Genomic DNA, 26494 nt, shown 5'->3' with positions numbered 1-26494 from the left:
TTACTTATAGTCATAGATTTCATGGAGCAGGAAGAGTAATCATTGACTTAAACCTCAGACCAATGTGAAATTTCTCAAGGTAAGCAGTGGTGCTTGTCCATGGCTCCTGACCAAATACCAACCCGACAACCTGGTGTTGCTGCAGCCCCGTGGGCTGTGCCTGTGTGACAAGCAATTTCTTTAGAGCGTCCCCCCTCTCCTAGGAAAGATGACTCTTGCGTGTCACTTCACTTTAGGTCAAGGTGAGTGCACCCTAAGTTGGAGTAAATTAGGGATTGGTTTGGGCAGAGAACTCTATTTCTCGGCTTCCTGCCCAGGCTGTCCTCCTCAGTCCTTCTCATCCCAGGGCAAGGCGCCGTCTACTGAGCTCTCAGTAACCACAGTAGAGATGCGTCCCAGGGTTACAGGATCAATGCACAGAGCAAGCACAAACTGGAGCCTAATTGTGAGTTTGGGGGTGCTGCTGTCTGACGTGGAGCTGGTTAAGTATTGGGCATTTCCCGAACTGCTGCTGGTCCTTTCAGTGGAAACATCTAAAAATACAAAATAACACTTGCAGGAAAGTTCTACTCCACACCATCAACTTGAAACCCATCCATTGCAGACTCAGGGGAGCCAGGCTCTTCCTCCATCCTCCTCCTCCCCTACCCTGCTTGCCCTGCTTCCCACCTTATCTAAACGCTTCAAAGATAGCTGGCCCCAGCAAGCTGTAGTTAATCAAGTATTCATCTCAAGGGAGCACCTCCAAGCTCATTCACATCCTCAGATAAATCAGAGTGGGAGCTGAGTTCTGTAACAAACCTGAAGTTGCTTCTGATTTTGAGTGTATGTTCAAGCCTAAGGTGATTTTTGGGTCTAATTAGCTTTGTGAAATTATCTTTCCTCGATAGAACTGCTGAAACTGATGCTAAAGGATAAAGGATGTCCATCTGGAATAACTGGACGAATTAAACCTGTTGCAAGTCTTTGTTGACTAATTGGATATTCCCATAACTCTCACAAAGAGTTTAATCTACTGAGTACTAGTATCTTCAGTGCATTAATTAAAAAAAAAATCCTGCCTCCTGAGATTTTTATATCAACCATGAAATTCTTTGAAAGCCCTCAAGTCTACTGGCAGGGACTCCTAGTTCCAGCTGTGACAAACACCCCCACCAGGAACAATTAGGAAAGTCGGGTTAAAAAAAGCCTATTGAAGGTACTAGAGAACTTCTGAAGCAGCCCAAAATGGAGGGGCTGGGATCCTGGAGAGAAGGGAAACCTGTGAGGGAGCTCAGCATCCTATGGCATCTTCCCTCTGCAAAGAGGTATAGAGGACCAATCCCTCTTCATCACACTGGTTCTCTCTTCAGGACATGTGCCAACTCCAGATCTTCACATAGCAAAAGGCTAAGAAGCCAAACAGAAACTGCCCAAAGCTGGGCAGAGTTTTCCGTAGTGTCCTGGTGCCAGACAACAATCCAAGTTCACAACCTTCCAAGGAAGAAGGACCTTGGTAAACACCCTAGGCTTCCAGTGGGACATCTGAGGGCCATACGCTCAGAGAGGAGTGAACCAGAAGTAGATGAAGTCCTACAAAATCTGTACCCCAAGCTTGATTAGATAGAGGGGGGCCATCCCTAGTCCAGCAGAGGATAGGGCGAAACACCTGTAGAGGAAAATCAGTCATCCAGAGCCTCTGCAACCTGCTGTTCACAGTGTTCATACACAACAGGGCGTTTGACAGTCAGTCAAATCATCAGGCACACCAAGAAATATGAGAAAAAACAGACAAAAGAAACAGACCCACAGGTACTCCAGATGATACAGTTGCCAGACAAAAACTTTAAATGAACTGTGATTGAAATTAACAAAAATAATCAAACGGAGTTTTCAGAATTTTAAAACTGAAAATGAAGCTAAGAACTCAATCGATGGGTTTGACAGTAGATTGGACTAAAAGAAATGAATGATTAATAAACTGGAAGATAGAGGCAAAAGAATGGAAAGAACAGAAATGAGCGTAAGAGACATGAGACTTGATGAAAAATATCTAATACATTTATTATTATTATTATTATTATTATTACCATCAAGATGAGAGAGTAAACCCTCTATCAAGGAAACAGAACAAAGAGTGGAAGTGCCTGGCAGCAGAATATGTGAGGAGTGGAGGAGAAAAAAATTTTTTTATTTTTAAAGATTGGCACCTGAGCTAACATCTGTTGCCAATCTTCTTTTTTCTCCTTCTTCTTCTTCTCCCCAAAGCCCCCCAGTACATAGTTGCATATTCTAGTTGTAGGTCCTTCTCGTTGTGCGAGAAACAAATTTTGAATGGTTCAGCCATTGGTAGAAAAGCCAATAGGCGGAAAATTCTCCAAATCCTCAGGCGTGTAAATGTGTAAGCAGAAGATTGAGTCCTCACTGTTCTCTGGTCAAGGGAGAAGCCTCCTCTCATTTGGAACATGCCAATAAAGCAGAGTATGCCATCACTCAGGCAGCACACTGTGTGGGTTCACACCAGCAGCAGCACTATGAGGAGGTGCGTCCAGCTGAGGCCAGAGGTTCTGTGCACCTCGACACACTACATCTCCTCATCACGTATTCTGGCAGCTCCAGAACATAAATTTCTTTTAAAAATATGAGATAAATTCTTACACAAAAATAATAACAATGTAATATGAGATTTATAACAGATGTATACGTAAAATGTGTGACAACAGTATAAAGTCCAGGAGGGGAGAGATGAAAGTAGACCCTTTTAAGGTTCTTATATCATATGTGAAGTGTGAAATCTACTTCTACTTGAAGTAGATTGTGAAAAGTTTACAAACCCTAAGTCAAAAATAACAAAATAAAGAGTTATAGCTAATAAGCCAACAAAGAAGATATAATGGAATCATAAAAGTATTAAGTGAATCCAGAAAAAGTCAGAAAATGAAGAAAAAGGGAATAAAGAATACATGAGACAAACAGAAAACAAAGAGTACATGATAGACTTAAATCTATCAATAATCACATTGAACGTAAATGATCTAAATGCAAAGGCAGAGATTATCAGACTGGATTAAAAAAACCTAGGCCTATAATAAATTAATTTTAAATAGAAGACACAAATAGGTTAATAGTAAAAGAATGGAAAATATATCATGCTAACACTCATCTAAAGAAAGCTAGAGTGGCTATGTTAATATCAGACAAAGTAGATCTCGGAGAAAAAACACTACCAGAGATAAAGAAGGCAATTTCATAATAAAGAAGTCAGTTGAGCTGGAGGACATAACAGTACTAAATGTTATTCACCTAACAAGAGGTTTCAAAACAAGCAAAGCTAAAATAGATAGAACCGCAAGGAGAAATTGACAACTCCACAATAACAGTGAGTTGCATAGCTTGTAAGATATAAGAATAATATACACAAATCAATGTCTTTCTATGTATTAACAATGAACAATTGTAAAGTTGAAGCAGTTTAAAACAGTATAATATATACGAAATACTTCAGGATAAGTCTGACAAAAGATTTGTAAACCTGTTTACTGAGAACTACAAAACACTGCTGAATGAAATTAAATAAGACATAAATAAACGGAGAGAGACACCTTGTTCATAGGTCAAATGACTCCAAATTGTTAAGCTGTCAATTATTGTGAAATTAATCAACAGGTTCCACACCATCACAATCAAAACCCCAGCACACTTTTTTTGTGGAAACTTACCAGCTTATTCTAAAATTCATATGAAAATACAAAAAGGACATACAATAGTCAAAACAACTTTGAAAAAAAAGAACAGCCTTGGAGGACTGACACTACCTGATCTGAAGACTTATCATAAGGCTATGGCAATCAAGACTGTGTGCTGTTGTCATAGAGACAGATAAATCAATCACTGGAACAGAACAAAGACCAGAAATAAACTTGCACAAATATGGATAATTGGTTTTTTTTTTTGAGGAAGATTAGCCCTGAGCTAACATCTGCAGCCAATCCTCCTCTTTTGGCTGAGGAAGACTGGCCCTGAGCTAACGTCCGTGCCCATCTTCCTCTACTTTCTATGTGGCGGGACACCACCATAGCATGGCTTGATGAGTGGTCTGTAGATCTGCACCTGGGATCCAAACTGGCGAACTCTAAGCCACTGAGGCAGAGCACATGAATTTAATCACTATGCCACTGGGTCAGCCCCAGGGAGAACTGATTTTTGATAAAAGTGCAAAGACAATTCAGCAGGGGAATAAAATTACAAGCCTTCTAGAAGAAAACGTATGAGAAAATCTGTGTGATCTTGGGTTAGTCAAAGATTTCCTGGATATGACACTAAAAGCATGATCCATACAAGAACAAATTGATAATATGGACTTCATCGAAATTAGAAACTTCTGCTCTTCAAAAGACATCATTGAGAGAATGAAAAGACAAGCCACAGACTGGAAGAAAATATTTGCAAAGCAAATATCTGGTAAACGTCTCACATCCTGAATATATAAAGAACTCTCAAAACTCAATAATAAGGAAACCAAATTAAAAGATGGGCACAAGATTTGAACAAACACTTCAGCAAAGAAGGTATAGATGGCAAATAAGCACATGAAAAGATGCTCAACATCGTTAGTCATAAGGGAAATGCAAATTAAAACTACAGTGAGATACCATCTCACAGCCACTAGGATGGCTACAATGAAAAAGACTGGCGTACCAAATGTTGCTGAGGATGTGGAGTAACTGGGACTCCTGTGCACTGTGGAGAGAGTGTAAAATGGTACAAGCACTTTAGAAAGGTTTAGAAGTTTCTTAAAAAGTTAAACATAAACCTATCATATGATCCAGTCATTTCACTCATAGATATTTACCCAAGATAATGAAAGCGTGTCCGTACAGACTTGTATGTAAATGTTCATAGCAGTTTGATTTGTAGACACTGAAGTGTGAGCCCGCCCTGACTGACCCCTCCTCCCTGTGGTTTGTGGCTGCTCCCTGGGGGCCCAGCTGCTCAGGGTGCCAGGCATCACCTGGGGCCAGTGACATGCCCATCACATGGCATCCCCTCCAGGCCTCACCCCGGGCCCCGAGCTGGTCTGCATGGGCACGGCACCCTCTTTCCTGACTCTTGCTGTGTGCCCTGCGTGGAGCCCCCTCAGTGCTCCTGGGCTGCTGCTTCTACAGCTCTCCGCCGGGACTGGGCTCCAATTGCAGACCTCAGAGCCCCCATCTCCACAGTGGTGCCGGCATACCTCAACCCTCACTGGTCAGAACTTGGCTCCCATCTTCCCGCACCTCTCACCAAGCTCAGACCAAGAGCCGTCATGTCCGCCTGGACCCTCTTTCTTTCATAGCCCACATCCCATCTGTCGGGAATCCTTAAGTGCTTTCCTCAACAGGCTTCCAGAACCCGATGCTCCTGGCCTGAGTTCCACTTTCCCTCAGCTCCCACAGCCTCCAGCGCTCCACTGGCCCCACTCTCACTCCTGCGCCCTCCTGTCCTCCTTTCCTTACCTGCACCAGCTCTGGCACTCCAGCCCTGGCGCTGGCACCCCTCTACCTGCTGTTCTTCTCCAGTCTGGGGCACAGCTAATGCCTCCCCTCAGGTTGGCCTCGGCCCGCAGCTTCTCAAGGGCCCACCTTGCCACCCACTTAATACTGCACTTCCGATGCCCTCCTCACTGTTGGCTTTACCTTCTTTCCACAGCATCTTTCTCTTTCTAAGACACCTACTCACCCTGTCTACTGGTTATCTGCTGCCCTCTTCTGACAGAGGAGCCCAGAGAAAGGCCTGCGTGCCTGAGTGGTGGCTGCTACATGGCCAACGAGTCCAGCAGGTGTATGAGTGAACTGCAAGGCCCCAAACCACTGAGTGTTTGATTTGGCCAGGCATTGCTATGCTGTGCACCGACTCTGGACCACAGGACCCTGAGGAGAGCAGGGGCAGTGTGTCCGGGCCACCTGGGCACACAGGGTGAGCACCCGAGGCCTGGCCAGAGTCTGGGAAGCAGGGCAGCTTCCACTCAGGGCAGGCAGGCTCTCTCTCCTGTGAGAGGTGGGCATTGTGAGCAGGCCATCCTGGGCACTGGATGCTTGATGGGTCCTGGGAGATGCTGTGGTCTCTGCCTGCCTTTGAGCCTCCCCTCTGCCCCAGGCCAGGGTCCTCTGTTGCTCGCCCTGAAGGAGGGTGGGGCCTGCCTGTGCCTGGGCCTGTGTCCCACCCAGGGCTTCAGCATCCAGAAGGGGCACAGTGGGCTCCTTAAAGGTGAGCACAGGTGAGCAGCCTGTCTGCTACAAGGTGAGCCGAGTAGACAGTTCCGTGAATGGGTCACCATGAAGCTAGGAAGCTGCTGGTATCACCATGCGCAGCCTGGCCTCCCATGCCCACGATGGCAGTGGAAGAGGCAAATTCCACAAATAGAAACTGGTACTTTGGTGCCAGGATAAAACAGAGTTTTCATTATTGTCATTTGAGGCAGTTTTGCAAAAGGAAAACTAGAACAACCTGCGCAAGTCAAACTCTTAAAAGGGGCTGGAGACAGAGGGGGAAACCTTAGCTCGAGGGAGAAAGAGCATCTTCTTCAGGCAGCAGGCCAGCCCAAGGCCAGGCCTCACGGGTGCACGTGTGCATGCAAGTGTGCATGTGCGAGAGGGGGCACAGAGAGGAGTCAGAGCCAGTGGGGGGCAGAGCACGACATTTATTGAACTCCGACAAGGTGTAGAGGCGCTTCCTGGCCAGTCCACGCTCTCCAGCCCCCCTGGAAGCCCCTCGAGGGCCACATATGCCTCCCCAGCACGTGACATCCCCGTGAAGTCAGGGTCCCAGCACTCCCACTTCACCCTGCACCTTGGGTCAGGACTGCGCATCCTCTATTCTCCTCCCCTGGGAACAAGGGGAAAGGCACCCCCTGACTGCACAAGACTTGCATGGACATGTAAGCCAAGATCAGCACAGGCTGTGAGGGGACATGGTCAGCAGGTGGGGCTGGTGTGGTGGGGGGCAACTCAAAGCAACCATGGTTCTAGATGGCTTAGGAGAGGACGCTGAGGAAGTGCTGTCAAAACACCAAACCAACTCTTAAACAGGTATACTGACACTAAGGAAAAATGTTTCTAGAATGTCACAGATGGGAATGCCCCCAACGTTTAAAATAATTAACACTGCATGCCAATGCATCAACAGAGCGGAGCCTAAATTAATGTACAGAGCAGAATCGGAGACAGAGCCTGGACCTCACACAGAGATGGATATCAACGGGCTTTGTTGGTATGTGCAGATCTCTAGGGCATAGATATTTCTGTTAGTAAAGAAAACCTCTATTTATATTTGGACGAAGGGTAGGTGGTCTGTACAGAGTGTGCGAGCCGGGTGGAGGTGCGGGTTCGCGGACCTGGGGGACGCTGGGTAGGATTAGAGCGCGCCCATCCCAGTGACCTCAGACGTCAGCCTGGAAGAGACAAAGACACAGGGAGGGCAGGTCACAACCTCCTCATAAAACAGGCTTAACACAAAACCTGTGGCCCTGTGGCATCCTCACAGCCTTTGCATCTCTCTCTTTGTCGTGATGGGTCGGCCCAGGTCACTGTTCAGTGGCCGTGAGCTGGAAACCAAAGCCAAGCAGAGGGAGGAGGACCCACTAGGGCCAGATCCACAGGACCATTCTTCCCTGCCCACAAGGCCCACATCAGGGGGGTGACGATAATCATGTGGACAAGCACAACTTCCACGGCGACCACTCGGGGAGGGGCACCAGAGTCACACTGCCCTTGGCGGGCTGCCTTCCCTGACCACTTGAGCCTCCTGCGAGCCTGGCTCTACCTTCTGGATTAGGGAGGAGGGTCTCACCCCAGGTGGAGGGAAGATAGGGGCCCCTTCCCACCCTCCTGCTCGGTCCCACCTCCCCACGTGTGGTCACCTCATGTTCACTGACATGTCCTGGCAGGGAGGCCAAAGTGAATGGCCAAGGCGTGGCCAGGAGTGTCATCCTTGGCTCTCAGGCTCCTTGCTGTGAATGTGGCCCTGCCGCAGGACCTCAACTCCCACAGCAGCATAACCTCTGACCCTCACACACTTCCCTGATGCATTGCTCAGCAAGAGTCTGGGTGGGGGCGGGGGGGGGGTCTTTACAACCACAGGATGTGTGAAAGCCGAATGATCTAGTAATGTATTCTCTGAAACTACATAACCCTTCATGCTAACTTTCAGTTAACCCAAGAGTGTGGCTGACCTAAGGCCCCAGAAATGCTCTCGTCTATTACCACCTAGCCCCTCACTAGAGACTCTTCAGTGTGAAAGTGCAGAGGAGGGTGTGAGGCCCCCGTCTACATGGAGACTCTTTCCATCACACTCCACCCCCACAACTAGGAGGGAAAGAGAAGCCCCCAGAGGGAGGCAGGACATGGTCCAGGCTCCTGACCATGGCAAGCCAGGTTCTCTGAGCATCCTGTTGGACCAGAGACAGGGCTCCGCGAGCACTCACCTGGCATTGATGAGGTACTGGGCAAGGCTGATGTTGGCTGGGGTCCCTGTGATGGTGATCTGGCGCTCTGACGACCCCTCTGTGGCATTGGCGATTTTGATCTGGGCTCCAGACATCTGTCGAATTTCATTGATTTTGGTCCCTTGGCGTCCAATTATGCAGCCTATTAGCTAGAAAAAAGGAGGGAGGGATTTCTTAGAGAAGAGCCCACAGCAGCCCTGAGTGGAGCATGCACAGAGCTTGGGAAAGCCTGTGGGGACAGGCCCAGCCTTGGTCTATCTACTCTATACCACACGATCCGTGCTTCTGGAAGGAGGCAGCACCGGCCACCCTGAGAGAGGGGGCGAGCATGAGCCTCCTGCTGGAGGGATGGGAGAGGGCGTGAGTGTGCGCCTGCCTTCCTGCTGGAGGGATGGGCGCTGCGGCACCTGGCTCTGCTCAGTGCCTCAATGCACAAAGCTCCGACAAATCAAGAGACTGGAGAGCCACATGGCTGGTCACCTCTCCTGGTGTCCTCTGGAGGCTGGATGCTAGCACCAGGGCCGAGGCCATGTTAATGCCTTCTTGGCGGCATCCTCATGGTAGTGGGGTGTTTGAAGCCAGGATAAAGCTTACTGCTGCCTAAACCCTGTCTTTTGATGAACTTGGATAAAATTCTGAGGACACATCAGATGTTCCCTTTCCTCCTTATCATGCGACCTCTGTTTACAGATGGGATGCTGTGGCCTCTGGCCCTCTGAGCCACCTGAAGGAGCAGGTGGTCATTGAAACTGAAGCAGTAAGAGGGACAAGAGGCGGGGCCTCCCCAGGACACAGGAACAGCCATGGTGGGGCCGGACTGCAGCCTGAGGTTAAGACTATCTGTCTATGGCAGCAGAGTTGCCACTGAGTAGGCTCCTCCAAACCTCCCCTGTTGTGTGGGGGCAACTTGGACCCCAGGGAAGCCTCCATGGAGGAGAGTAGGCACCTCTCAATTTTCCCTTCATTTACACAGAGGCGCTGATGAGAGCTCTGAGAGGAAGCACAGAAAGAAGAGGCCGGACAAGTAGGGCCAGTGGAGTGGGCTTCTAATTCCACCTCCCGTGTGGCAGTGGGCGAGGCAGCCTGGCCAACGGTGTCAGCACTTGTGGTGAAATCAGTGTTAGGAGCACGCTTTTGTGTTCATGTCAGTGAGGTGCTGGGTGGAGGAGCTGGGCCAGGCATGCAGGAAGGATATCCATTTCCAAATAGAAACAACTCTGAACCTATACACTGATAACAGTTCACTGGGGACACAGGTACATCTGAACTAGCTCCTGTCCCTGAGGTGACCCCTTGAGTTTCAGTTCTGCTTACTTGTAAGGCCATCTCTGCTCCTTTCCTAGGTTAGACCAGCTGCCTCACTGACCATGACACAGCCTCTCCAAAAGTCCAGAGACTCCTGTCCCCCAGCTGCTCAGCTCCCTCCCCGTCCTGTCCATAGCCAGATCTCTCTGCCAGGAAGGACCAAGGGGTATGCTCTGTAGGGCACACAGATCCAAGAAAGGAAGCCTCCTTCTGGGAGCTCCCCCAGGAGGAGGGGTGGCAGCAATGTGTTGGGAGGGGGCCACAGAAGACAGGCATATCAACTCTCCAAAGGAGCTTCATCCTCTTGCCTTTTAGGTTCATTTCAGCTTTAAAACGAAGGGTTGGCCAACAGCAAGAGACCTGGTGTTGGCAAAACAGTGATTTAGGTAAAAGCCTACAAAAGAGGAAACCCACAGGGTAGAACGTGGGTGAAGCCTAGAGCCACGCTGCTCAAGGATGATTCACAGAGTGAGGACAGTGTCAGGAGCCTTTAGAAGCAGAGACCTTCTCCCTCTGAGGATGTAAGGGCCCTATGCAGGAGGCCTGGGACAGGCACCACTGGCCTGTGTGGGAGCCAGCCTGCAGCAGGCATGAGGGGCCCAATGAAGACGGTCTCTCTGGAAGATCCTCTCCTCTGGGTGCTCCTCACCTCTCTTCTGCCTCTCTTCCTCCTGCCCTATGCCCATGTCCTTCCACACTCAGGATGGGTCATCTCCCCTGAAGTTACAAGTCTGTGCTTCCTGGGGTTAGTCCATGTGAAGGGAGGAGACAGGGCTAGCATTTCCTACCCTGCCGAAGCAAGGGCAAAGCACTAAAGGTTCCTGAAGGCCTCAGTTCTAGGGTGGAAAAGGCCAATAGACATGTGAGTTGGAAAGGCAGTGTCCCCACATGGTGGCCTCTCCATGCTGCTCCAGCAGTGACCCCTGCAGTTCATGTGGCCCACACCTGCCCTGGTGTCTTGGTTTGGGGATTGGAGTCAGCATTCTTAGGATAATCCAAGCATTCAGGATGCTTGGATGGTACTGGGGAGGACTGAGTGTGTGGAGGGGAGCTCACAAGGCCACACCCTCAGCTGAGCCTGAGGCAAGAACAGACAGTGGGCGCTGCGTACAGGGATCCAGGCAAACCTGCGATATCCTGACATCCTGTTGGAACAGACTCACAGAGAATCCTAAACCCTCCAGGGGCCCTGGGTGCATGGGTCAGGTCCACTCTGGAGCATTCCTGCACCTCTCGTCCTTCCAGGGCTCAACCTGAACTAGGGCCGTGCCTTCACACAGGGTCAGTGGAGGCCCTCAGCCTTCCCAGCCAGCTTTGGCATCTAAATTCTGAATAAACCCTAAAGCCCGGTATTGACTCCTTTCTTGTCTGGTATCTTAGGGGTGTGACATCACGTCCCTTTCACGGGCAATAAACTGTGTAAAGTGGGGAGGGAAGGGGAGAGTTCACACAGTAAGGTGGGGGGGGGGGTGATGGCTCCAGGCATACTCACATCATTGGGAATGGTGAGCTCGTGAGTGCTGGCCGGGGGGCTGGCGTCCAGACCTAGGTACATCAAGGGGACACGGTTAGGCTGGCAGAAGGCTGCTCACGTTGCACCCTGGCGCCCGGCCCACACTTGGCCCACAAAGGCAGACCAGGGCCAGGGGCTGGCCCGAGGGTGAGGGTCAGTGCAGCTGGAGGCCCAGGGTCCTGTGAGCTCTCAGTCCCCAACTGCAACCCAACTCCTGAGTCCCAGCTTCTCTCAAAACAAAGAAAGCCAAGCAGAGTGGCATTTCACTTTTTCATTTTGGGCACATCATGACCTCACTCCTCCACCATTTTGTACAACCTCTCATGACACCCTTCATAAACACCCTGGGAAGACCTGTGTTAAATGGCTCTTGGGGCATGGCCTGTGCGTGGGGGCCTCTTCGGCACACCTAGGGCCTGGGCCATGCTGGTCATATGGACCCCGGCTGCCCGTTCTCCTTCTGTGCTTGGTCCCTCTCTGCTCTTCCCTCTCCCAGACCAAACAGTGTGCGGCCTCCTCTGTGGACCACCCGCCCACTGTGGCATCAGCTGCCTCTCATTCCCTTTGGACCCAGCTCTGCCCAACAGCCCCTGAGCAGCCCAGCTCTGTGGACCAGGCCCACTGTGCAATTCTTCCAGTTTGGAGCAGGGAGACCTGATAACTTCACTGATTCAAAACTAAACTGCTGGGCCCACTGGTAGACTGTGCATTTCTATACGTGTATCCTATGTTGAAGAGGAAGACTGGCATAATTTATCACCCTGCCCCCAATTTTTATCTTTACAAATCTCAGCTTAGGACCTACCAAATCAAAGACAACTTCTGAAGAGTTCAAGGACAGGATCTACACTTGCTTTGGAAGCAATGACAAGAAAATGCACAATGTGCTGTGCTGGGGCGCTGACGGGGACAAACAGCAAGGCAGACATGCTCCCTTGTACTCAGTGCTTCCACCTCTTTGTTGAGGCATCTCCAACCCAAAGACCATAGCTGAGACCCTGCTCTTCCCTCCGATATGGTCCTGGTGTCTCGGGTCCTGCAGCTTAGTCCAGACCCTGGAGCTCTGGGCTCCACCCCTTCTCTCCACCCACAGCCAACCATCACACACCCAGCTCCTGTACCTTCTGAATATTCTGGAACCTGAGCCCTCTTCCCACCCCACACTTCTCCCTCGCTGGTCCACCCCTGCCCTTGCCCCTCTGTCCAATCTCCATACAGCCCAGAGGGCTCCCAAGAGAATGCAGGTCAGACGCAGACTGCTCAAAGCCCAACAGGCTCCCACTTCCTCACGGCGACCTGGTTCCTTTGTCCTGTGTTCAGCCGCACTGTCTCTGCCTCCCTAGCCTCTGCCCTGCTCTCCTCGATCCCTGGGCTCGGGTGAGCCCATACAAAATCTCCTCTCCCCATCCACCCACGGCTCACAACCCTCTTCCTCCACAGCATTTGTGTCCCCAAAACCAGATGCACCTTGGTCACTGGTCCCCCTGCCAAGAGTGACCCTATGAGGGCAGGGCTGTTCTGGGGCCCAGTGAGCACAGGGGCTCAGTTGGTATGTGCTGAATGAACCAATTCATCCAAAATTGTCTGTTATTTTTCTTTTGCATATCTAAACTTAGAGTTTCTATCCTTTATCTTCTTTTAACAAAGATCTTTTCAATACAATTATTTGGTTGTTCGGCCATCTACACATATTCCATAAACAATGACATTAAAATGTCACTTAAGAGATTTCCTTGGTCCTGAGTCCCAGACTGGAACTCCTGAACAGCCTGGTTTGGGATGGACATGAAGCCTCGAGTCATATCTGTTCAACTTGGTTTATTTTGATTGAGGGGAGGGAAGTATCAGGGTTCTTTTTAAGTACTGAAATTAAACTAATAATTGGAAAACGTATCTGTTTAAAACTCGTATTCATGTAACTCAGAATCACGTAGCCAGTAGTGAGTATCTCTCTCTGAGACAATGACGTTCCATGCACTGGGATGTGAATAATGCTTCTCCAACAAAAACACAAGCCTGCTCTGGAAGCAATGGCGACATCTGCCTTCAGGATGATGTCAAACAAGCAAACACCTCTTGTCACTGTCCACCCTACCTAACTGGCTGTGGTGGGACATGTGTGTGCACACACACATGCACTGTGGGTCCCATGGGGATCTCAAGGAGGGAGGTCATAACGAGGACATCTTAACAAGGCCTTGTGCATACATGTCCCACATCCCTGAGACACTGAAGGCTGTGTTGGGAGGGGCCGTAGCAGGGGAGGTAGATGGCTGGGCAGGGGTAGGTGTGGTGGCAGTGTGCTCTGGGCAAGCCAAGCTCTTGGGGTCCCCAGGCCATCTCCAGGAGACCATCACTGGGTAATTATATGAAGTCACATTATAAACTGCAGAGGGCTGTATAGACGTGTGTTATCACCTAGATATAAACTTTGTAAGGGTTGCTATCCATTTCCTTAATAAAAAACATTCTATAAATGATTTTCTCTAATTTTCATTCATTAAATTCTGCCCTGACTTCATTAAACACTGCACCAAGATGGAACCCATCATGAGTGTGCGGAGCATCAGAGCTGACGGCTCGGCCTGGAGAGATGCCTCCGATTCTCTGTGGTGCACAGCTGGGCCCTCACGGTCCCAAGGGAGGGGTGAGGGGCAGACATAGCCTATGGGGAAGTCTCAGGACTTCCTCCAGCCTCAGTGACGCCCTGAAGCCCAGACCACATCAATGGGGGTGATAACTAACACCCACTGGAAATGCTCCTCTCCTGTATTTCCCCTTTAGCTGGACACTCGCTCTTCTGCTCTGACCCAGGTTTTCAAGAGGCCCACGTGGAGATGAGAGATGGGGTGCCTCCCTCACAGGGAACCCGCTGTACCCAGGCCACGCGCTTCCATCGGCTTCATTCCCAAATGACATGTCAGTGAGCCGCACCCACTGCTCCATGCCCTGGGAAATGGGATCTACAAATCCACGCACCACCCTGCGATCTCCTAGGAGCTCTTTAATGCAAATCAGAAGAGGGTGTAGACTACGCAGCCCAGAGCTATCTTCTCCTGTGAGTGTGCACACAGCTGCTATGCAACACATCCTGGAAAGCGTACATCATGGTAAATCCTTCACTGCAGGCCCCCACACCCTGGGCCACTGGGAGGATCAACAACAATACTGACAGTGGCTCCGCCACATTCGAGACCTTCGGGTGACAGGGCAGCCATGCTCTGAGCATTGTCAGAGCCCACAGCCCACCAACACGCTCCTAGCAGTGACCAAGGCAGAAGGTGAGAACTGCGTGTGCGGACCTGGTGCCAGCCACACGGGCACTGGCCCCAGATGGCACTGGCCATGCCTTCACTGAGGCGTTCGCCGACCCCATGGCAGACGTGAGCGGCCCCGTTGCCCCCTTCTCCCACCAGGTCGGGAACCTGGAACTGAGTAAGGGCGGCTGCACGGCTTCCTGGCCTGCTCACCCTCCATTTAGTGAGGTTTTGTTTTACCTGACGACTGGCCCATCAGATTTTGAGCTTCTTCGGAGGAGTGTAAAGGCAGCTTTTCTCCTGGAGAGCAAAGAAGAAACAGATTTAAGGTTTTTGCCCTCAAGGAGATAAGCAAGACCACTTCAACTAGGGAAGCTCAAAGTCTGACTGGTGTGTGCAGCTGACCAGGGAGCCCAGTGGGTTCTCACCAGCCATGGCCGCCGAGGCGATGCTCTGCCATTACGGAGACGAACGCCCACTGGCCAGACATAGCCATGGGAAGGCCCACCCCCGCCCCTGTGCCAAGCAGGTGCTGATAGTGACTGCGCCTTGGGCTGGGGACTGGCTCATCCCAACTTCCCAAGGGCAGGGCTGGGCGCCGTCCTGGGTGGGTGTCACTCCTGGGATGTGCACAGGCCTCCTGCAGAAGGGCATCCCTGACTGCTTGTCTGAGCTCTTGCTCTCTTGCTCCTGGACAGAACAGGCTCCAGGGCTGGCTGAATGGATGTGTCCAGCAGGAAGGATCCCCCCAGCAGAGAGCAGGCATGGACCAAAGGGGCAGACATCTCATCACAAGACTGCCAGCTGTGAGGTGACTAACCCACCACAGGAGATACAGAGAGGCCTCCCTGTCCGGCCCTCGGCAGTGTGCACACTGTTGTGTGTGAACGCTGCATCCTTGGCAGTTACAACTAGAACCGTACCTGTTCTGCTCACTGCCCTGAATAAAGACAGTTCACAAAGAGAAAGTCCCCAGGTGAGAAGAGAGGAGGTCAGAAAGGGCAGCTGGGTACGTACCGGGGAAAGCGGGGTTGGTCTGTCCGAGGGGAGGAAAGGGGGTTTGCTGCATGGCCAACTGGTGGAGCTTGGTCAACTGCTGGGGGTAGGAGGGACATGAGAGCTAAGAAGGTTATTGTCATCGAGTACAAGTCACACCAAATCAAAAAGGCAGTAACAGAACTTTGTACAAATAGATATAAAGAGGGGCCATGCGGACACATGGCAGACGCAGCAGAACTCAAGGACTTGGCCTGGAAAACAAATGGGCCGTTGTCGGCAAGTGCTCTGAGTGCCGTTCCTCTCCTCAGCTCCCTGGCAGCTCCAGCCTGAACCAGGCAGCCTTCCCCTCTCATGGGCCTGGCCAGATGAGCAAGCCTCAGACCAATGCAGAAGGGCAGGAAGGCGTATGGAGGCCACTGTGCCCCCCGGCCTCCACAGGGAGGGTCTGAGAGCCACAAAGCAGAACCAGCCGGGCCTGAAAGAGCTTCAGAGCCACACTGCCACTCAGAACTCACGAGCCATCTGTGGGAAGCCCATGCGATGCTCCCTTCTGCAAACCTCGTGGGGCCCCAGCCCTGTGCTCAGCCTGGATCACTCCCATGGCCAGCTCTGCCTTCCCTGCAAGGCATCACTTCACTGCAGAGGTGACTTGGAGGGGGTCACCCGTGGGGCACACAGGCCTGCCTCCTGTGACTTCCAGGATTACACAATGTAGGGCTGGAAGGTTCCACGGAGGGCGAGTGTGAGAGCCACCTGGAGGGTGCAAAGGGCTCGTTTGGAGCCACCTTGTGCCTGCACCACCATGTGGGAGCAGGCTGCTCCTTGTCCTGTTGTCTCCCATCCCCAGCCACTAGACTATGGTGGGAGGGCTTTGAAATGCAGATTCTTTAGTTATTTTATCTGAGCCTCACTTCTTAAATAAACACTAAAAATAACAGAAGATAAAGGTAGCTGTGGCCAGACTTGGCCACACAGGGGAGCTGAAGGTGGCAAGCTGAATGCTGGGAATCTTCTCAGCCTCTGCAGACGTCCTTGTCCTTAGGCATGGCGTTCCCACAGGGCCCCGTCACAGCAGAGGGAAATACACTCAACTCCCAACCTTCTCCCAACAGAAAGACCAGTTGAATGTGGCCCAGCATAGGCTTCCAGAGCTGGCCCTGGACTCTTGTCTGGAGTGAGGACAGGCACCACCATGGAGATCCTGGACGCCAGCGGGTGGGGTCACTCTGGGCACAGGGCTGGTGTCCCCTGGTAACACAAGGATCTGACCAGGCACCCAACTTTGCCCCATCATGCAGAATCTGGGCTTCCTTGGCTCCACAAAATTGCGTTGGGGAGGCAGCAACTGTGCCAGAGGCACAAGCATGCAGATTTCCAACATCCCAGCGCCTTCACAGATGAGCCCTCGGTTGACTGATGAGTAGGTTTGCTGCTGGCCTCCTAGGAGCTGGGTACATGCTCCTAACAAGTTAGCTCAACGCTACAATAAACGCCAAACGCCCCTTCTCAGTACAGAGAAGATCATGGCTGCCCCCCAGACGGCCCCTCCCTGAGAGATCCCTGCCCCTGTCCATGTGCCCTGCGGGTGCAGCTGTGGGGACAGGGGCTTGTAGTCAAGCAGCCAGTCAGTCTGGTCTCTTCCTGCTTCCACAGACGGGGTCTCAGCGTGTGTGGATCCCAGTTGCAGCCCAGAGCCAAGCCATGACCAGCCTGCGGCCTCCTGATTGGTCATAGCTTCAAGGTAGAATCTTTGCTGTGTGAGTTGCTGGGATGCAGGGTGAGTAGTTGCTGCAGCACAGCTCCCACACGTCTATCTTTCCTGGCTGATCCTGTAGCATCTTCACCTCAGAGGTGTCTGGTTTCCTCCCCACACCCTTGGAAATGGTGACTGCAATTTAAAAGCAGCCCTCTCCCCCATCCCAGGCCTCTCCCGTCTTCTGGGGTGCTCCCTGACCTGTGGCATGGGGTGGGCCTGCTCGGGGGAGAACCAGCTGTATCCCAGAGGCCACTCCAGGTGCAGCTGTAGTGGCCAGGGGTCCCAAGGAGTGCAGGCTAGGAGACGTGGTGACCTGGAGTCAAATTAAGCTCTAAGTGTCCCTGAGGAGGCAGGGGCTAGGGGGCTGATGGCATATCTGTTGCGCAGCACATCTGCCCCATGACCTAATATCACTGGGCACGGTGTGTGTGACTTGAGCGGATATGCATTGAAGTCTCCAAGAAAGGTGTTAGAAGAGCTGGCCCCGGAAACACGGGCATGGGGGTAACTGGCAAGACTCAGAGTGCACCCACTGGGCCTGGGCAGGATGCCTGCAGGTAAGGGGCCTGCAGGGGTTGGAGACCTTGCTGAGGGCTTGGCATCCTAGCAAAGCCTCCTCTTTCCAGGGATATGTAAGTGCCTTGTAGAAAGATGGCAAGTACCCACAGGCGCCCTGGGGCATGACGGATGAGTATGGAGAGACATGGCAAGGCTGAGGCCTTCTGGGGACTGAAACTTACATGCTTGATCAAGCAAACCCCATCTCCCACTTGACAGGACCAGGAGCTGAGGGAGCCTTGGGCCCCATGCACAACAAGTTCCACCAAGTCAGGGGGGACATCTGACAGAGGGCTGTGCTCTGAACCGCCCTACATCAGAGAGTTTGAACTAGGTTTCTTCACAAGGGTGAGAACTACAACTTCCTAGGATGGAGGAAGAAACCTTGTTTTCAGAGACAATAAATGTAAAGTTGAAGCGCAAAGGCTGTCCAAAGTCCAGCTCAGGGCTGTCCGGTCATGAGGGACTGTGCTATATCCTCTGACCATCACTTGAATTTCGATGCAGACATAACACTCACACAGAGAGAGCAGCCTGCTGCATGACCGGCCCCCTGGGGGTTCCAGCCCTTCACCCAGGGGATGGGGGCCAGAGGTGAGCCTCAGGGGACGGCCCCACATGCAGTGAGGTCTGCTGGTGCCTGCAGGGCCTAAGGAGTCCTGAGTAGGTGCTCTCTGCTCCTGGTCTGCTTTTTCACCCCCAGTGGGATGGATGCCTGTCACCTGCTCATGGTCTGTCAGCCAGGCTGCCATGCTACCCTCGAGGGCAGGGCCCTCTCAAATCTGTCCCTGGGAAGGCACAGCTGCAAGGACGGCAGGGAGAGCAGAGTATCCCCTGCTCTAGAGGCAGAAGAACTGCCCTGGGTTGGCTCCAACACTGACTGGCCTTGTAGAGATAGGTACGTGTGGTCTCTTTGGGCCTCCCTTCCCTAATCGGCAAAATGGGGGAATTTGTGTGAGTGAAGGGCAGGCTGTGAAGTGCTGTTCACGTTAGCTGGGGTGAGCAATCGTCATAAACTACCAGGGGCTTTCCCACCTGCTGTGCACAGGCTCCATGATTTCAGATGCTCCCCTGGTCTCTCCAGCGCCTCCCTCAGTTACACAGGTGAGGTGCATCTGGCGGGGTGTGCTCCAGAGCCCACCAACGGCGCATCTTACAGGCATATCCAAGTAATCCACGAGGTTGGCTCTGCTCCCACCAGAAAGTCTGACACTGCGAAATTGAACAACCCCGACTCTAACCTCTCCTACTGCAGTGAGTTTGCTGCTCTTCTGTGAAACTATGGCCACACCAGCAAAATCCCCCTCCACTCACACACCCACGAATGTAAAGTGATGTCTTGGGGAAGGACTGAATTGGCACACAGTGGTGCCTGGACAAACATCTGTCCGGTGGGTGGGTGGGTGGAAGGACAGAGGTCAGCTGGCATCTTTCTCCTCTTGGCTCTGCCCTTAATTAGTCAAGCCACTTCATCTCTTTGGGATTTAATTCCAAAATCTTTTAAAGGCCAGAGCATGACTAAGTGTGAAGGGGCGTTCCTGCTTTTTGAGATATTTCTGCCATAAAAAAATTATACTTTTGGTTCTCAACGTGCCTCCAAATCACTGGGAGGGGAGGGAACCAAGAGAAGGAAGAAAGGTAGGCAGGGAGGAGGGAAGAAAGGGGGAGGGAGAGAAGGAAGGAGTGGGGAGGGAAGGAGAGGGAGGGAGCAGGGTGCCATATCATAGATATTTGTCTGTGACTCACCTTTTCCATTTAACCCTGCGTAGTAATATAAACACATAGACAAATACTAAACACAGACCCTAAAATCATAGGCATCTGTAAGTATACAACTCAGTGAGTTACCACAGAACGAACATACCGTGCAGCTATTCCTGGTCAAGAAACAGACCACCACGGTAGTTTAATCTGCGTTCATGTTTCTTCTGTGAAATTCTTGTTTATGTATTTTGCCCATTTTTTTATTGGGATGATTTTTGCTGATTCACAAAAACTCCTTACATATTTCAGACACTAATCCTATTTCAGTTGTATGTGGTGAAAAGATCTTTTACCCACTCTCCTTATGGTGTCTTTAGAGAAAGAGAATTTTAAAATTTTAATGCAGTTGTAGGGGAGCATAATTTGTCACCCTAAAATATGTCTGTTTGGCGTAAGGATTATTTTAAGCTGGTTGTTTTTAAGAAACAGCAGGCATGGGAGAAGCTCTGCAACTGAGGAGAAGTTACCCTTTGTAAGAGATGTTTACATTTGTAAGGGTGTCTCCCTGTGGTACCAGGAGGAGGGGGATGACCTTATCTCTAGAAACTCTCATCAGTGGAGAAGGCAAAGCCTTAAACCTGCCTAACAACCTTACCCATAACTGACTTCCCACACCCAACACTTCCTTGTCTTTAGCTGACAATGGTACTTAAGGTTGGGGGTTCAACCATTTCAGGCAGTTACTCAGTTTTTCTGGGTCTCTCCCATGTATACAGGAGGTATCCATGTTATTAAACTTTTGATTTTTTTCCTGTTTACTTGTCTTAAGTCAATTCGATTATTAGACCAACCAGAAGAACCTTTGAAGCAGGAAGGAAAAATTTGTTCCTCCTCAACACAGTCAAATTCATCAATATTTTCTTTATGGTTTGTGCTTATGTTTTGTTTAAGAAATCCTTCTCCGACCTGAGAACAGAGATATTCTATATTGTCTTCTGAAAGTGCTAAGCTTTCTTCTCTTGTGTTGAAGTTCTTGATGCATAAGGAGTGGTTTTTGTTTATGCTGCTGGCAAACAAATGGCAAGCAATAGGATATACTGGAGGATATGAGGAAGCCATTTGGTGTAAACCTAATTGGCCTGACCTTGTTTTTCCAAAAGGGCCTGCTGTGGCCATTGAGCATGCATTGTATATCTGCCTTAAGCATTTGCTGTGTCCCAAAGACAAGAACAAATGGCCTTAAGATAAAGATGCAACTTCTCCTACATTGGCATTTCCTTAAGGATAAGCATCTCGCTAGGCTAGAGATTGCTTACTGTTCTCACCTGTGACCACCCAGCTTGAGACAGCAGACCTGCCACCCTGCTGTGTCCAATGAGACAGCAGACCTACTACCTGCTGTGTCCAATAATCGCTGTACCGGCAGAGCAGTCTTGTGACTATGGTAAAAATCTATTGTGACTATTTCAATCACGTGTGAAACATGCTCTTTGAGAGTATGTAAACATTCTCTCCCCTATGATCTGCATTGGCAGCTCTGGCATAGACCTGGTTTCCTTATCCATGTGGGTCAGATCCTGGGCTCTCTGATCTGATCCACTGGTCTGTTGTCTCTCCATGCACCCAAACCACAGTTTCAATTAATATAGCCTGTCATAAGTCTTTGCATCTGCTAGGACAAATCTCCCTATAATATGTTCTCTTCATGAATATCTTGATGATTCTTGGCCTTTGCTCTTCCATATAAATATGAAAACATCAAAATATCAAAAATCCCAGTTGGTATTTTGATTGAAATTGTACTGCATTTGTACCTCAATTTGGGAGGCACAATTTAGATATATAGTGTTCCCATCCATGAACATGGTATGTCTCTCCATTTATCTTGGTCTTTTGGTCTTCTTTAACTTTCAATAAAGACAAGTTTTTAAAAAAATCACCTTTTGGGGCTGGCCCTGTGGCACAGCAGTTAAGTGCACACATTCCGCTTTGGGGGCCCAGGGATCGCTGGATTCCAGGTGCAGACATGGCACTGCTTGGCAAGCCATGCTGGGGTAGGCATCCCACATATAAAGTAGAGGAAGATGGGCAAGGATGTTAGCTCAGGGCCAGTCTTCCTCAGCAAAAAGAGGCGGATTGGCAGCAGATGTTAGCTCAGGGCTAATCTTCCTCAAAAAAAAAAATCACCTTTTAATTATTGATTTCAACTTAATTGCTTTGTGGTAAGAGAGTATAGTCTATACGATTCCAATTTTTGAAAGATGGTGAGTCTTCTTTATGGTCTAGTATATGATCAAGTCTTGTAAATGTTACCACGAATTCTATAGCTGTAATGGGTGTAGTGTTCAACACATGTCAATTATATCAGCTCACTGATTATACTGTTAATATCTTCTTTATTCTTGTCTCCTTGGCCTTAACTGAAAGAGAGGTATGTTAAGGTTCCACTACAATGTCTGTCAAATTCTCTTTATGGTTTGTTAATTTTTTATTTATATATATTTGAAGGTAAGTTTTAGGCGCATACAAATTTTAAACTTGTATCCTCTAGTAAACTGAATCTGTATCAATATGTAATGACTAAGTAAAGAATTTGCCTTAAAGTTTGTTTTTTCCCCCATTGATATTAAATTGGCCTATAAGGTTTCTTTTGGTTATTATTTTCGTAGGACAGTTTTTTCCTATTCTTTCAATTTTTCTGGGTCCTTATTCTTTAGGTGTTGTCTCATGGGAAAAAAAACCTGCTAGATCTTTTTCTGTTTTTGTTTGCTTATCTATTTGTTTAACTTAAAAAAAAAAAAGTCTGACAGCCTTGTTAACTGGAAAAGTTCTTTTACTTTGATCCCAATTACCCATATACATAGACTGACCTCTGCCATCTTATTTTGTACTTCTAATTGCCCTGATTTTCTAGGATTTCTTCTTTCCTTTTCATTCCTATCTTTCTTTTGTTTTGATTAACAATTTTTTCCCCTCACCCGTTTTCCCCTCTGTACCTTTATGGAACTTAAATAATAAGTCTTCTCTGAGTGGTCACTTTGAAATTTTAACACATACATTTAAAGTCTAAATTCAGTATCTTTACCCTCCTCCTGAATGATACAATGACCTACAGGATGTTTTAATTCCCCTCAGCCCATCCTACTCTTGTGTATGCTATTTTTGTCCATTTAGTTCTGTTATGGAATCCTACAAATTAGTATTGATATTGATTTTACAGACAATGTTTGTTTTCATTTACCCAAATGTTTAAATTTTAATGTACTCAACCATCAATATTTTCTTCATGGTTTGTGCTTATGTAAAGCGGGGACATGGTAGTTTCTTTGCTCACCATTCTTTCTTGCATCTCCAGTCTTCCTTCTGTGGTCACTTTCCTTCTCCTGACCAGCAGCCATTAGAAGCCTGTTGGTCACAGCTGTTTCTCTGAAAATGTTTGTATTTAGGTCTATGGAAGATCCTCTTGAGATAGAATTTTAGGTTGACAATGATTTTCTCTTATTACGCAACTATCCTCTGGCTTCCACTGCTGCTGGTGAACTCATTTTCTTACCCTTGTTCCTTTGTAATATTCTTTTTCTGACTACTCTCAAGATTTACTCTTGGTCTTGGTGTTATGTGGCTTTACTTTGATATGTCTAAGATGTATTTACTTTTGTGTATCATTTGGGATTTATGGGATTCCTGAATATGAGGACTGGTTCCTTTTATTAAATCTGAAAATTTTTCAGAGTTTATCTCCTAGAATCTTCCCTCACTGCATTCTATTGTCTCTTCCTGAGGCTCTGATGGCATATATCCTCAGTTCTTGCTATCCGTGTCTCTCAGACTTTCATGTGCACACAAGTCACCCAGGGCTCTTGGGGAAATGCAGATTCTGACTCTGAGAAAGGGCAGGCTGGGAGGGATGCTTAACCCAGGGACAGAGAAAGGAAAGATTTAACACAAACCAGCAGCAAAGACTAACCTGCACCTCCTATTTTATGAAAAGAAGACTGTAGCAGCCCTGCTCTGGCAGCAGGTGGGCTCATGGGCACCCCTCCACCACTTGAGTTATGGGATCTTGGAAGGAACGCAGCCAGAGGTGCAGCCCATGGGCTGGGTGGCTATGGAGTGCAGTGCTGGTTACTCTCTTCACTGTTTTCACTGTGAAATGTGAGGAGCAGCCTCAGTGCCCACCTCCCTAACAGGGTTCTGGGGGAGACACAGGAAGCGGGAGGGAAAGTGCTCCGTAACCATCTGTTTTCAGGGGTGCACAATCGCTCTTCAGGTGTCCTCAGTGGACTGTCCAACCCAACAGCCCCTGGGAGTAGAGAACAGGAATCACTGTCAATATAGATCTAAGTGTGCACCCTTCCGCTGACTCCTTTTACTTTTATTATGACTCACACGTCTCTACAGCTCCCCACTATGGGCTCCCTAAAGAACAAGCTTCCTGGCAGATACTGGTGCCCACCTAACTCCCAGCTCCCTGACGTCCTCTGCCGGGATCCAGTGATGTAGGGGTGGGCCAGCTCCATCCTTCATTGGCTCTTGGGCTCTGGGCAAGTGACCTCTGGAAGCTTCCACCTCCTTGTATGAGAAATTGGAATGATGGTCCTGAGGGCTACTTCACATGGTTAGTGCCAGGCTCAGGTAAGAAAGCAGAGATGTTAAATCCTTTGTCATCAACTCTAACATCTTCTGTTTTTGCTTGCTTTCAACATCCCCTTTAACTGAGGGGGACATTAAGTCAGGGAGTGACATGGAAACATGAGGGTATGCTTGAAGTTGACTAATTTCTTCCAGAAGAAAATCTCTTCGTGGTGTAATCACACTACCATAATAAGTGACAGAAATGCTGGATGAGACAGAGTCACACAGTCACTGCTCTGTGTCTTTCCAGGCTTTGCAGCTCTCCGCATCTGCTCCCTCAACCCGAGTCCCTGCTGTCTCCCTTTCTTGCATCCAAAACTACGCTTGACCCCTCAGGCAGGACATGTGGAGGCAAGCAGGCAGCTTCCACGGCTGACTAGAGAACTCAGATCATGACTGAGGATGACCATTTCAGCTGCAAGTCCTCTCCGCCACAAAGCAGTCCCTGTGCCTCTCTGGAATGCCAGAGTGGGATAAGCTTCCAGAAGGATTCGGGTAGAACAATCCATGCGGCAGGCAAGAACCTGGAGGGAAACTGGCGAGGGTGGGGGCCCTGATGATTCTTTCTAAAGAATCTTTTCTAAAGAAAGCATTCTTTAAAACTGGGTTCAGGGGGCTGGCCCTGTGGCTGAGTGGTCACGTTCATGCACTCTGCTTTGGCAGCCCAGGGTTTTCTCAGTTCGGATCCTGGGCATGGACCTAACACTGCTCATCAAACCACACTGAGGCGGCGGCCCACATGGCACAACCAGAAGGACCCACAACTAGAATATACAACTATATACTGGGGGGCTTTGGGGAGAAGAAGAAGAAAAAAAGAAGAAGATTGGCAACAGATGTTAGCTCAGGTGCCAAGCTTTAAAAAAAACTCAACTTTTACTCAGAAACCTGCTCTAGCTTAGGAGAAAAGAAAAACTAATAAATAAATAAATAAAATTGGGTTCCGAGAAAAATACGTATATTTTAGTTCTAAATAAAGAATTACTCAGCTCTAAGAAATATATTTTCTCATAGTCTGTATCTGATTCAAGTAAGATATTAGCTGTAAAAAGATGGCTATGGTGTATGTGTCAGTCACTCTGGGTGAAATATTTAAATTGTGTATTCAGTTATAAAATAAAGCAGTATTTCCTGTATTTACTATATTTGGGCTGTAAGAATTGAAGCTTTTAAACTTCTGACTGAACACTAAATGCAGATAAAACCTGCCTTCCTGGCTATCATCACTTCTGTCACTGTGATTTTATTTCATTCACTTTGAAGGGATTTTCTAAGTGACGAAGTCTTCCACTTTACATGCCTGCAAGAAGAGCATCTGCCACAGCTCCCACTATCCCAGTCATCACAGGGGCTCACCTCCACCTGCTGCTGCTCTAGAGGGCAGAGTGTCCTGCACAGAAAGCCATTTCATGAGAAGCAGCCAAGTATTTCAAAACTCTACAAAACGCAGTGAGGCAATTACATAACAGTTAATTTAGACAAATCTGAAGAAAAAAATCTGTGAACCTATCCATTTTTAAGAGAGATGAGAATCACATGGAAAGAGCAGAACCACCATTGATAGAAAAATCAATCAATCCCTCGCCCTCATACAGGCACACATGCCCAGACTGTGGAAATTTCAGACCAGAAACACTTTTCTGCCAGCTCAGAGGCCGTGCTGGAGATGGTAGGTCTGAGCATCGATCTTAGATCTGTTCTCAATTCTGGGGTAAACTGCCCTTCACTGTGGGGCCATACCACTGTGTTTCCTTTCATTTCTTGAGCTTTATAAAAGCCAAACATCCAGGTTTTCGAATCTGCTTTTGCACATACAGATGCATTTCTAAAGGCATGAGACCGCCCTGCCCATGTTAAATGAAGACTGTGCCGTCCAAGAAATCAGGCCCCTGACCCAGTGGGTCAGGGCATTCCATTAGGAGCCATGGAAGCTGCCCATTGCAGTACCTCCCAACCTCAGGCCCACCTACACTCGCACACGTGCTTGCTCACTCTGCACAGCACTCCTGCACTTGGGGATGGGCCACCCTTCTCCTAGGTCCTAACATCTGCCTCCCCTCAGCCACAGTCGGCTGACAGCTAAGACAACTAGCATCACCCATCTGGAATCAGAAAGTTTCCTCAGCTATAGGGCCTGCTCCTGCCTGTTCTTGGGGTCTTATAGCCCTCCACCACTGTTTCAGCTTCATGAGCAATGCTGTCAACTTCCTTGGAGTATAAGACATTATAACATTTTTTTTTACAGCTGCTGATGGTTCTTTCAAGAAGGCTGATTGTGTTCACATCTTCACCACTCCTACCACTCC

General features: G+C 49.1%; 1 protein-coding gene across 50 annotated transcripts in view; it reads right to left on the bottom strand.

The window, feature by feature from the left end:
* Positions 1–6501: 6501 nt before the first annotated feature.
* PCBP3 (poly(rC) binding protein 3) overlaps positions 6502–26494 on the bottom strand; it is a 319960-nt gene continuing 299967 nt past the window's right edge. For 18 of the 50 annotated variants that reach the window (XM_070489050.1, XM_070489045.1, XM_070489054.1 and 15 more), the window contains 5 exons: positions 15554–15632; positions 14777–14836; positions 11259–11311; positions 8441–8610; positions 6504–7408 (listed from right to left, as the gene is read on the bottom strand). In XM_070489050.1, the coding sequence (XP_070345151.1) occupies positions 7372–7408; positions 8441–8610; positions 11259–11311; positions 14777–14836; positions 15554–15632 (399 nt within the window). In that variant the 3' untranslated portion in view covers positions 6504–7371. Of the gene's footprint in view, positions 7409–8440; positions 8611–11258; positions 11312–14776; positions 14837–15553; positions 15633–26494 lie in introns of those variants that run through there. The other 32 variants (XM_070489059.1, XM_044750978.2, XM_044750977.2 and 29 more) reach the window with 16 other exon arrangements.

The sequence above is a fragment of the Equus asinus genome, chromosome 18 (genome assembly GCF_041296235.1).
Source record: "Equus asinus isolate D_3611 breed Donkey chromosome 18, EquAss-T2T_v2, whole genome shotgun sequence".
NCBI lineage: Eukaryota > Metazoa > Chordata > Mammalia > Perissodactyla > Equidae > Equus > Equus asinus.
Note: the sequence above shows the minus strand (reverse complement) of the source record. Positions and strands in the feature narration are given on the sequence as shown.